Source organism: Prinia subflava, chromosome 6 (genome assembly GCF_021018805.1).
Source record: "Prinia subflava isolate CZ2003 ecotype Zambia chromosome 6, Cam_Psub_1.2, whole genome shotgun sequence".
Classification (NCBI taxonomy): Eukaryota; Metazoa; Chordata; class Aves; order Passeriformes; family Cisticolidae; genus Prinia; species Prinia subflava.
In genome coordinates, this window is record NC_086252.1 from 35,016,225 (window position 1) to 35,029,079 (window position 12,855).

At 40.8% G+C, this 12,855-nt stretch overlaps 1 protein-coding gene across 1 annotated transcript in view; it reads left to right on the forward strand.

Moving 5' to 3' along the window:
* Nucleotides 1-12,855, forward strand: part of KYNU (kynureninase) — a 53,827-nt gene that overhangs the window by 9,426 nt on the left and 31,546 nt on the right. The window contains exons 3-6 of the mRNA XM_063400999.1: nucleotides 2,939-3,021; nucleotides 8,628-8,689; nucleotides 10,013-10,084; nucleotides 11,551-11,625. Coding sequence (XP_063257069.1) covers nucleotides 2,939-3,021; nucleotides 8,628-8,689; nucleotides 10,013-10,084; nucleotides 11,551-11,625 — 292 coding nt within the window. The remainder of the gene's footprint in view (nucleotides 1-2,938; nucleotides 3,022-8,627; nucleotides 8,690-10,012; nucleotides 10,085-11,550; nucleotides 11,626-12,855) is intronic.

Here is a 12,855-nt window from a genome sequence, read left to right on the forward strand (position 1 = left end):
GTTTCTAGCTCCCCTAGCAAGCTTTAAATCAACCAGACCTCAGTGAATAAAACGTGGCATTGTGATTTCCTGCCAAATTGAAAATAAAATGGCAACCGACTAAAAATTAATTTGCACAAGGAAAAACTCTCAGAGAAGTTGGAGAAATACCTGTTTGTCTGATGCTCTGTGATTTGATGGGTGAAGTTTTGTATTCATTAATTGGGATACCTCAATTTAAATCTCTTTGGCTACCTAGGGAGCAGTGGGGGGAAAAAGGGCTCTCCATGTGTGAGGGGAATGCCAGGAGCACTGCACTTGTGTCCTTAAAGATTATTACCCCCAGTGCCTACCAGAGCTGAGAGGGGTGGCATAATATACAGAGATATAAATTCTCTGAGGCAGAGAATCATAGAATTTTACAACCTAAGTGTAATAGGATGTATTGTGCCATCAGCAAAGTCTACAGAGTTTCATGTGATTAAAATAAAAAAAAGGGGTCCAAGAATATGCTTTTAACTACCATTTTAGAGGCAATAATTTTTGTCTCTTGGCATTTATATTGGCCATCAAGAGGGAGGCAAGCTGTAAGCTGTGCCATAATAATAATAATAAGAATAATAATAAATGCTGCCTCTCCCTTCTTTCAATATGGTTAAGTGTCCATGTTTTCCTCTCAAAATAAAACATTCTCATGACCAAAATCTCACAACTGTTTTCATGATAACATGGAAATTTATTCTGAAATTTTGATAGTCCTGTGTGCTGATAGTGAGAACTTTCATTAGTAAATTCCCATTAGGATGACACTAATGGCTATAAAATCAGGGAAATCTAATGAAAGAGGATCCCATAGGTAGTTAGGACTTATTTTTCCCATCTTATTATGTTTGCTATCCTCTGTCAGAAATACAGATTCCCTCAGGTTGGGAGCCACAGAAAATCTTTGGGGGTTTTATTTTAACAGTTTGTATTATCCTCAAGTCCCTTGATCACTATATTACAGTTAAGAATAGGACAGGAAATTACCAATAAATGTCTTTCTATTTGTGAAACGTATACCCCTGTCTTCAGGGAGTGCAGCTGCACTGTGGGCTGACAGAAGGGAGGGGATTTCAGCTCCAATCCTGCCCCTCACAGCATTTTCTCCCTTTCCCACCCACTGCCTTTATTTGTGGTGTATGAAATGCTCTTGTAAATGAGGGTTATTTCACACTGCCTGCTCTCTGCTGTCGAGGGCTCATCAGAGAGCAATTCTAAAATGGAGGAAAGCAGTCAGCTGCTGTACCAGGAGCTTTTCCAAACTGAGGAGCAGGGTCCTCCTGGTCTGTGTGGGACTGGACTGGTTGAGGTTGAGAATGTTATTTTATCTGTAAGAGATGTTCAGTGGTACCTGTGCACTCTTTGAGCTGTTGATCTAATCTAGCCCAAAATTAAATGGTGTTTTGCAAGGATGAGAGGCTTGAAGTAGTTAATACAAATGTGCTTCTTTAGGATTGTAGTTCTTTTTTGGGAGTATCCTTAGGGGGCCTGAATTAGACCCAAATCAATCAAAAAGGGTCTGACTGTAAAACGCCCAGGTAATTTTTGTGGGAGACAGAATAAAACTCTACCTGAGAAGGGAAAGTATGAGGTGGACAGGGAAAACCAATCTTTTAAATGGCCTTGAGGATGGGGTAGTGTCTCGTGCACCCTCCATTCATGTCTGAGTCTGCCAGCTGCCCTCCTGTGATTTTGAGTGAACATTGTGGGCCAGCTCTTCTTTAAAAGGTTTACTACTTTATGTTTTTCTTTTTTCTCACATCAAAGCTTTTAGGGTGTCTTTTGGTCTCCCCGGATTCCTACTGGCTCTGTCTTTATTTTGAAACAGCTTTATACTCAGCTTCATGCAGACTGGTGTTTCCAACTCCACAAGTACCCCGTGGTGCTCAACAAATATGAAAATCATCCAGTGTGAGATGGGAGCCCAGAGCAATGTTTCCCTGGATTAGCACCATTATTACTTTTCTCAGTCTGCCTCCATTTGCATTTAAATCTGTACTCTACACCCTGCATGTTTAAGAAACTAGGCAACTTTTTATTTATATATGCACACTAGCTACCTCAGAAGTTTTCTTCTCTGTCATAATTGAAGGAAAAATTAATTCAGAATACTCAATCCAGAACTGAATTTATATATCTGTCACTTCAGAGTAACAGCATACTGGGGTTTAGGGTGGCCATATGATCCCCTGCAGACAGGAGCAGTTGGCAATATAAAGCTTTAAAATAGCTTTTGTCAACCCAAAAAGCTTTATGCACGCTGAGATCTAGAACAACTTTTTCAGGGAGAAGAGAAGCAATAAAAATTAGCAAGCAGCTCTGTTGATGCAGGGAAGCACCTGTCCCTGCATGAAGTACCCTCTGCTTTAGAAGGGTGAGCTCAGACAGGAGACGCAGGAGGATGGAAATTGTTTCTGACAAGAAATATTCCTGTCTGGGAGCAAGGCAGTTTTTAAGTCTATCATCCTCTGCACCATCTAATGCTCAGGCAGGAATGCAGGCTGGGGAGGTCTTGGGATGAGCTCTGCTGTCTGTGCAGTGATGTGAGCCTGGGTTAGCTGGTGCCATCCCACGCTGGGATGCCCTGTTCCCAGCTTTCCTGTCCCCAGAGTCTTCCAGAAGCCATGCAGCCACTCCCAGGGGGCTTGTGAGAAAGCTATCCTCTTTAATTCTGAGGAATTTCTAGAGGAATTTTGTGGGCCAAAATAAATGATTTTCAGGCAACTGAAATCCTGTCATAAACCAATAAATTGTTTTTGCTCTGAGGTTTCATGGCATGAGAAGTGTCCCTCAGCTTAGGCAAATCTTGTCCTCCTCATCCGTCCTCTGAATGTGAAGTCTCCAAATCAGACATGGTTCTCAGAACTGATGCAAACAGAGTTCCACACACTTTCATCATTTTCCCCTTCCTTTTCAGAGGTGTCCATGGCCACTTCAATGGCAAGCGCCCGTGGGCTTTGGCAGACGAGTGCCTCCTGGACCCCATGGCTGAGCTGGTTGGTAGGTGTGACATGGAGGGGAACATTAATCTTTCCTTCTCCAGATATAAAAACAAATTTGGTTTCTTTCAAGACTCAAAAACCTGCAGCTCTGTAGGCAGAATTGAGTTCCTTTTATTCTTATGTTCGAAAGTAGGTTTTCTTGTGCGTGGACTGACTTTTTATTTCAAGGCTGTGAGTGATTTAGGGGATGAATGTGTGTGGTAATGTATGACCATATGCATATCATGAAGCTAATTGCAGCAGAGGGTTTCTTGGAGCACCATAAACCACTTGGACTAACACGTGAAGCCCTTTCAAAGGGCACTTGGTAACACAGAATCTCAGTCACTCTTCCAGAGGTAAAATGATGAGCTTTCCCCTTTGATAAATTATCTCTATCTAGACATTTTCTGCTTTTCCTCTTTTCCCTGCCACTAAATCCAGACTCGTATGTGAGAGCTGCTTATGGCACTGGAGCAGATAACTGGGGCAGGACCTGCTGTCCCCATTACCCTGCTGTCCCCCTGGAGGGGCCTGCAGTGCTGCAGGGCTTTGGTTATCCCAGAGGCTGAGGAGCCCTGGAGACTCCTCTTGGAGAATTTGGGAGTTGGCTGAGTGGGAATGCAAATTTCCTCTATCACTTCTTACTCCGTGTAGTTGCTGAAATAATCTTTCACTGGGATTTCCTGCAGAGTTGTCTCTGAAGGGGAAAGAGAAATTACCTTGGCAGGGTCTTTTTCTCCCCAACCCTCCCAGCTGTTGTCAAGGCTAGGTTAGTAGATTTTGGGGAGATCTGGCCCATATTTCAATGTAGGTGTTGAAAGCAACTCTCAATAGTGACTGTCAGAACTGAATTATCAGGCGTTCATTTGTGCCATCACTAAGGAAAAATATTACCCTAATGTTGACCTACTGTATTCTAGATATTGTATCGTAATTTCTCCTCCAACTGCAGACAAGCGTTCAATGAGAAAATTATGGTTTTTCTCTTTCAAGAAAAGCAAATGGTGTTGGAACAATTGGGAGCAGAGACATTAAAGAATGTTTCATGACAAGCTTATTTATAAACTTATAAATAAAATCTCTCTCTGAATTCTTTATGAAGCTTCCAAATAGCTAAAATAGTGGGTGTTACTATTGGAGCAGAACAAATGCAATAAATTATTGTTGTAGTTGGTCTATCCATGATGTAAACACTGAGATAATATAAATATAAGTGTGGCTACACTGGGCATCACTGGGCTATGTAGAAAAATCCCATCTGCAGAATGAAATAAAAATCCCAAAATGCGGATTGGGGGTTCTGATTTTGTAAGTTGCTATTGTTGTACCTGGTGTTGCTCAGGAGGTTGAGAGGTTACTTCTGTTGTTTTCATTACACTCAAGGGCAAGCTCAGCACCCTCATCCGTTAGGCAACATAGAACATAAAAATATGGAAATACAAAGGGGTGGAGGGTGTTGAAACGCTGAACACAGCTGATTTAGGGGTTTCTCCAGTATGACCCATCTCCCTTGGCCAGTGAATATTCTTGTTCTGGTAGGGTACAACTAGGAAGCTGTGGCCAGGTGGGGAAAGGTGACTTGGAATTTTCAATTGGAAATCTTGAATTTAACTAAGCAGGGAGTCAAGAATTTGTCTTATGTCATATTCCCAGGCACTCAAATTAGTAATCAAGGTAAGACCACTGATGTTCTTCACACAACCAGCAGAGAGAGAGCCAAGATTCCCCAAAGAACACGTGGAAGCTTCTGAGTTATCATCTTTTTGTGCATCCCCTTCTGTAAGCATTTGCTTTGTTTGCAGAATGTGGGCCCCCGTGGCAGGCTGAGCCCTGACCTCCTGCCACTGCCCCTGCCAGGTCCCGGTGGCCTCGGCTGTGGGTTAAGAGTCACTGCAGAAAGCAGAGGATGAGCCTGGGACCCTTTTACCCTGAACCATCTGTCTTGTAGAGGCTGCCAACTAAGTTTCTATTTTAATATTAATTTAACTACATGATGCATTGTAGGTGGAAGGAGATAGAAATGAGAGTTTCACTTGAATTTCATCTAATTGCTCTTCCATCTCCTTACTTTCCTCCTTACCTTTTATTTAGCAAGCTCCATGTGACACTGCTGCTTTTACATCACCATGGCTTAACCACAATGAACTTGTTATAATTTTCTTCACGGTAAACAAATATTCTAAAATTTTCAATAAAAATTATGACTGAAGTAACCCTAACACTAACCTAATTTTTTGATTTAAAAATTATTTCCTGGGAAATTTCCTGGATTTAAAAATTGTTTCCTGTTGTTTTCCTCAAGGATAAAAAGCATGGTTTGGATTCTGTTCTCCAGAATTTTTGGAGCTTTGTTTGATTAAATTGTAAAATGTGATACAGGCTCACAACTGGTCCTCAAATTTATTTGCAAGGTTTTTGTTTAGGGAATACCCTCATGGCTTTTTTCAGGACATAGGTGAGTGCAGATGAATTACTATTTCCCAAATAATGATGTATCATAGTAAATTCCCATTTTTAAAATTGCAGGCAGTAGTGAAGAGGCTAAAAGGATAAATGGACAAGAAAAAAAGCTATGTTAAAATGCTCTTTTCAATGTGATATTCCACAGATTCATGAAATGGTTTGGGTTGGAAAGGATCTTAAAGTTCCAACCCTCACAATTTATATTTAAGTACCGTTTTCCAACAAAAAATGATATTGATTATGTATGAGTGTGTAGCTGAATGAATTCTGAATTTACTTTCTTATTGACTTTAATGTCGGAACAATAACAGAATTTTACTGTGTTTTATATTCAGTATTGAACATGTTGTGGAGGAGGAAGAGTTGTCATTTCTCGCCCTAAGTAGTGGTAGCAAGTAAAACTCTTTGGTGAGATTTATTCAGGAATGGACCAAAGACTGTAAAACACCTTTGTCTGCTTAATGGTTTATAGTGCACGAGCACCTTGCTTATTAAACGCAGTCACATTTTCTTGTTCAGTGAAAGTTACAGTAGTAAATACGTCGTGAAATGAAGAGTCAAGGTCAGTGGAGGCCAAAGATTTTTTTCTGCGCTCACACCAAGTGGCAGAACGCAGTGAAGGCAATCTCTGCTGCTCCTACCAGACCTTATTAAAACATTACAACCTTGGCAGGATCACCTTCTGATGGAACAAGATTAACTGTGTGGCTGCTGCTGCACGATGTGCTCGGGCAGGTCTCTGTTGAAGGAAGACTGAACACTGAGCAGATTCGGAGTGACTTTGAGTGATAAGGATTATTTGAAATAACCAAAATGTTTTCGAAATCGGGGCCCTTAGCCTTTCTCCAATCATTTTACAACACGCTTTTTACTTGTTCCTCTGAGGATCAGACTTCCCCGGCAGTCAGAGAGGAGAAGGATGGCAGTGTCTGCCTAACGCAATCGTAATTGTCTCTGAAGTTGCACTTTGCAAACGCTGCTTCCTTTTATTAAAGAGGAGATTTATCACACAGAACATACAGGTTTTAGCCTGTCCTGGAGATTTGGTATAAAGTTAGGAAATAAGGAAGGCAAACATAATTTTGTCTCCCGTGTGCCAGGTCTTTGAATATTGTAATAGGTTAATTGGATCATGGAAAGGTTGTTTTCAGAAATGCAGTGCAGGTTATAAAGGATAACAGTTTTCCAATGACATGGATGAGGTTTGTTTTGTGGGCATGAAATTCAATAATGGAAGGCTTTTAATAAATATATAATTTACGGAAGACCGAGACTTACATGACAAATGTAGTGTCATATTTAATTTGGGATGCTAGCATGCAGCTAAAAGTGATCCACAGGTTAACCATTTGTTTCGTACGGAATCGGCACAGCAGGCAGAGGACTGCTCGTGCAGAATTTGCTGTGGAAGCCACAGATTTCACATAAGGAGCAGAGGGACAAATAAGAACAATACCATTTCTTGATCCTGTCCCCCTTTTTCAGCCTCAAGAGTTCCATAGAAATATTAAGACTGCAAATAATACTGTTTTGAGCTGCAATCACTCTCTCTAGCTGTCTCCTGCATCTGCAGTAGAACAACCCCAAGGTGACCTCTGCCAGCAGCATGGAGCCTGCAGATGCAATGCTTTCAGAGGGAAGAAAAAAAAGCAAAGGAGAGGAGTTTAAGTGAAGAAAAAAGGTCATTTTTTCCTATGAAGAACTAGTCCTTCATCTATTTCTTTCCACAAACTTGAGGTGTCTGAAGGAGGAGGGAGCTTATTCATGACATCTCATTCTTGTTGTGGCTCATCCCCTGGACAGATCACTCCCAGGCACTAACACCCGTTTTCCAAATCCTTCTGTCCAAAACCTGGAGATTTCATCAACACGTGGAATCATCCTTGAACACCTCAATGAGAACAGTGCTCAGCTTCTCCTCTGCTGGCAGAAGCTGAGGCCTGCTTGGGAGGAATGTATGAATTAATTATAATTAGAGATTTCCATGTTCTTTGGCTATATTTGCCTGCATTGTGTTGAACCCATGGTTATATATTTTTTTCCTCTGCTGACAAAGTCCTCACTCTGTGAATTTAAACTGCTTAGGATACGGTGGCAGTGTGTCAGGTGTCAGCCAAGGCAGGGACAGGAGAAATTTTCCTTTACTTGTCTCCCCTTGCCCTTTTATATCCCCAAATAATCTTTTCCTTCCTCTATATCGATTCCAAAAGTGGCTGTTGCTCTCCCTGCCTGCTCACACTTCTCTCCATCCCTCCCTCTCTGCACTCTCTCCCCGTTTGCTGAATCTGTGGCTGATCAGGACAAGGTGCACGAGCACATCTCCCATCTGAAGAAGACACTCAAGATATTGATTTGTCTCAAGGATGAATTTCTACTTTTCAACAACAGACACCAGGAATACCAGAAGGAAGCAGGGATTGATTTTCTCAATATCTTGGTGCCACCCTGCCCAATACACAATTTCCTGTCCTGCCTAAAACCTTTGGCCAGGGCTTGACAAATGCTGGAGAATTTGTTACTAAATACTTGCTAACAACAATTAGTTTTTACTAATTAGCTTTGCCTGTGATTAGCTGTAGTCCAAAGGCATCTGTTATTATCCTCCTTGGAGCAATGTGGGTATGACTTCTTGTGAAGCTGCTACATTAATAATGGTCTGTTATATCCAATAGGTCAATTTTTGCTTATTTCATTTTTTAATTAGGGATGAGATTTATCTTGACATTACAGTAACCACTTACAGCAGATGATTATCTCAGTGTGTTTTCTCACTTGTGTTACACGTGAACTTCTGGCAAAAATAAGTCTTCAAGTCTTGCTTTACATATAGTCTTTGTGACCTCACTTGTCTGAGGTATTCAAGATAATAAATCCACTGGTGGTTTGCTGGGAAATGGGAATATTTCATTGTTTTTTTTTGTTTTCTGTGTCTGACCTGAAAAAATAAATATTTTCCTTCCAGTGCAGTGTAGACAGTCAGACAAGAAATCTTTATATTTCTCTCTGATGACACCTCAAACGTTTGTTTCCTTTCGAGGCTTTGGAGAGACATTGACTGCATTCTTACTTTTGCTTTCTCACCACTGTTCTATAGTTTTCTGAAATTTTAAAGAAAAACTCCAACCATTTTTCAATCTTTTTATCTTTTCATTATTTTAGGTGCCAAAAGACAAGAAATAGCCTTAATGAATGGGCTGACTGTTAACTTGCACCTTCTGATGGTATGTCTTTATGATGTATATTTGATCTTGTGTTGACAAATATTTTTCTCCTTGCTTTGTCTGTGTGTAAGCAAAGTGCTTTCTGAGGACCTCACGGAGACAGCACTGGGTGACAGATTAAAATTTTAAGCCTTGGGAGTTACATCTTGAATAATGTAAGTGCAAGACCCGGCCTGACTCCATACTAAACAGGAAAGCTGGACAGAGGAATATTTTCAAGGACTCAGTAGGGGAAGTTTGAGCTGTTCTTGCACGTGCTGTATGTCAGTTGCCAGAGGAAATCTTATTATTTAAGACACATTTGCAGGTAACTTCTCAAATTTCAATTCCACACCAGATTTCAAAGTTAAGGAAACAGGAGCTCAACTGTGATCAAGACAAAGCTGTAGTGTCAGTCAAGCTTAAAATGCAGCTGCGTACGAGAGATGACACCTAGAATTATGCTATTTTATATGTGCCTAAGGTGTGCTAAAGCATTTTGATTTGCATGCTGTAGTGATCATAAATGTGCCTTATTTATGTTCAGGTGCCCCTGATGAGGCTGCACAAAGGCTGTCTCTGGTTCTCCAGTATTTCCAAAGGTTTGGTTCAGCTGAGCTCAGGTGTGAAGCTGCGCTTTGTGCAAGGTTTTCACAACAAGTTTTATCACTTGGATCTGCTCCTCTGTCTCTGACCTTTTTAAAATTAATGACCCTGGAGCAGGGCAGGTGGGGCTCAGCACCAGCCAACTCACTGCCCTGAATTAGGTGTGAATTTGTTGAGTGCACAGAGGTGCAGAGGGTTGTGTAACCCAGACTAACTTGAGCAGGAGGGCTTGTAAGTCTTTGTAGTCCTCCTGGCACAGCTTGCCAGGAGCTGAGAAGAAAAGACCACCCACATGTAGGTGCTGAGATGAGGTCTTTGGTCAGCCTTGTTTTGGAGAAAGGGATGATTCCACAACTAAAGTTTTAGGGCAGGGGATGTAAATCTAATTCTCATTCACTGCCTGCTGTTTTCAGCTTGCTGCCTTTGATTGCTGGATGGAGCTGGGTGAAATCCCAGCTTCCCTGGCTGCAGTCAAAGCTTTGCCATTGATTCCTGTAAGTGCAAGTTTCCACTGCTGGGTTTTGGTGGCCTTTGTTATGGATATGTGAAATACAGCATTATAACACTTTCCTACTTTGATAAATGTTATACAGACAAAGAAATATTTGTAATTTCTGGAGGATTCTCTGTAGTCTGCATGAAAGTAAAGCAGTCTTTATTAAGTTATATGCTGGGAGCATCTTTCTCATCTCTGCTTAGATAAATTTCAATATTTCTTTCTTTTTTTTTCTTTAACAGCTATCTTTCTTTAAGCCTACTCCGAGACGCTATAAAATTCTTCTAGAAGCAAAAGCCTTTCCCTCTGACCATGTAAGAAATTAATATTTCACCATATTTGTATTATTAATCATATTTTTCCAAAGAATATAAGTAGTATGATTTGAATATTTATTAGCTCATCTTGTCCAAGTTACATTACAATAAAAAAATCTGTCAGAAGCCTTTGAGCTCAGCATATTTTACAGATCGTAGCTTTATTCCTTTTGTTCAAATAAGAAGTGTTGCAAGAGGAAAAGAATGAATGGGTGCATTGATTTATTAGTCTTTTTAAAGACATTGAGCAAACTACTGGCCTAAATCAACTAAAGTTGTAAATGTTTTATTAATTCTTGTTGCTGTTTTACTTTATGAAACCAAATCAATACAAACTCACAACATTAACACTTATATCTCCCCAGACAGAGATGGAAATGTTTGTTCTTAGCACTTTAGATTACTAGTTCAAACATAATTTGTCTGCTATAAAATAAGAGACAATAGCCCGTGCATCAGAGTTTTGAGCAAATTAATCTTTGGGTTTGTGGGCCACCGCTGCTTTATCATCAGCACCGTAAACTCCTGGAAACTGATAACAAATTTGATCTCCAAGGTGCAATAAAAGTGACTCAAGCTACTTACAGGTTTATTTGTAATGAAGATGCTGGCACAGATGTATAAGCCTCAAATTGCTTTTATTTCTAAGTAATGTTCAGATTAATCCCACACTTGTTCCACGTGCACTTGTACATTTGCACTTCATCCTCTTAAATTTCTACGGCACTTCAGTAATAATCTCTGCAACTGCCATCGCCTCAGCTCCTGTCGTGAAATTTTAAACTGTTTTATGCTGTTATTTGATGATTGTTGTTTGATCTCCAGGACCATTATTTATCGATATAATTGGCAGATAGGGTTTTCTTTTTTTTAAATGACTTGAGAGTTTAGAGCTCTTATTTCCCTTCAGCTGTGCAGGAAATAGGAGAGGTGAGGATGTCCCAGGGCAGGATGCCTGTGCTGGCCAAACCTCGTTTGTACTGGCAGCAGGGCATGTGGGTACCCCAGGCTCCTGGGGAAGGGATGGTCAGCCCTCCTTGGCTGTCATCCCTGCAGGCTTGGCTTTCTGCTGAAGTGCACAGCACAGAGCCATGGAGTGGTTTGGGTTGGAAAGGACTTCAAGATCATCACGTTCCCACCCTCCTGCCATGGGCAGGGATGCCACCCACTGGATCAGGTTCCTCAGGGCCCATCTCCACCCTCACTCTGCTCTGTTGTGGGATTCAGGCTTTGACTTTGTCCTTGCAGTCTCTCTCAAAAATTAAATTCAGATCCCTTTCAGTCCAAAGGAAGCCTGTGAATTTCTCAGTGGAGTTGGATTATGCTTTCAAGAATTATTTTTAGTGAAAGGCAAGGCATCTGAACACCTTCCTCAAGTTCTGATGTGTCTGTCCTTTTTTTTTTCCTTGCAGTTGTTTACCATGTGTTTGTGTTAATGTTGTCTGCATGGAATTCTCTTCCAGTATGCTGTGGAGTCCCAGCTCCGGCTGCACGGGCTGGATGTGGAGAAGAGCATGGTCCTGCTGCAGCCACGGCAGGTGGGTGAGGCATCTGTCACTTCTGCTGCTGCCACCAAGGGCAGAAACACATCTCATGTGAAAGCAGGCAGACATTCTCAAATATTCTGGTGTAGGAGTTGTAATCTGTGTTTATTAAGATCTAGATAAAATTTGTGAATCATAAACAGACGTGTTTCAGGGCATACTTTCGACGTTAAACCCCATTTTATAATTGCCGATTCAATAGTTGGTTTTGAGAAAAAAAAAAAAGCCATTTTCTCTATTTTTCCTGTTTCCAAAAAAAAAAAAACCTGGCAGCATCCCTGAGTCACCTGCAAAATATAGTAACTCATTGAGAATGCCCAGTGTCCTCTGAATGTCCTGAGGTAAGAGATTGCCATAACACGAGCACCACTGTGTCTGCATCAGCACGGGCTGAGGGAAAGGTCTGCTCTGGGTAATATGCAATTCAGATTAATTTGAAAGGCTGCCTCGCTTCACTTCTGCAGCATTAAGAACTTTGTCACCTCCCTATAAACCAGGGGTGACCTTTTGCTTCTGAAATCTGAGTCATCTTGTGAGTAAAGAGCCCACTCCTGAACGCTTGATAGATTTGCAGAGATTGTTGAGATAATAACAGTGCCTTGCAATTCAACCATCTTGCCCAAGCTTTTTTCAGTAACAAGTCTAATTCAATTCTAGGTTTTCACTGCCTAATTGATCCCTAGGTGGTGGTATGTTGTACAAGTTCCCTTGCTAGGAAGACAGGAGGAGGATGGGGCAGTAATTTTCCTGTAAAGAATCAAAAATGAGGTTGATTTTTTTTTTCCTTGTGGTTGAAATTCTTCTATATTTAATGACCACAGGTTTGGGGATTTTTGTACTTTTGATGATGTGAGACATTGTTTTTGAAATATGAATATGTCAGGTTTATAATAGCTTCCTGTGGGATACCAAGTTTATCAGAAAAGTACAGAGTGAAACTGATAGACAACTTTCAAATCTTGTGGGTGTCACAAATTTCAGATGCCACTTAAAAATCCTTAGATATTCTGTCTGCACCAGGAATTTTTGACTGTAAATGAAAACTGTCAGAAATATTCAAAAGTATGGAGCATGTTGGAGTATGAACTGAATAGATTTTTTTATAACAGGCACCTCCAAGATTCACTTGCTAAAGATTATTTTTTTGAGGTTACTTGCTCATAGGCTACTTCATAGCACTACTTTGTACATCATTACCAAGACAAGGGTTTGCTTTTGATCTCC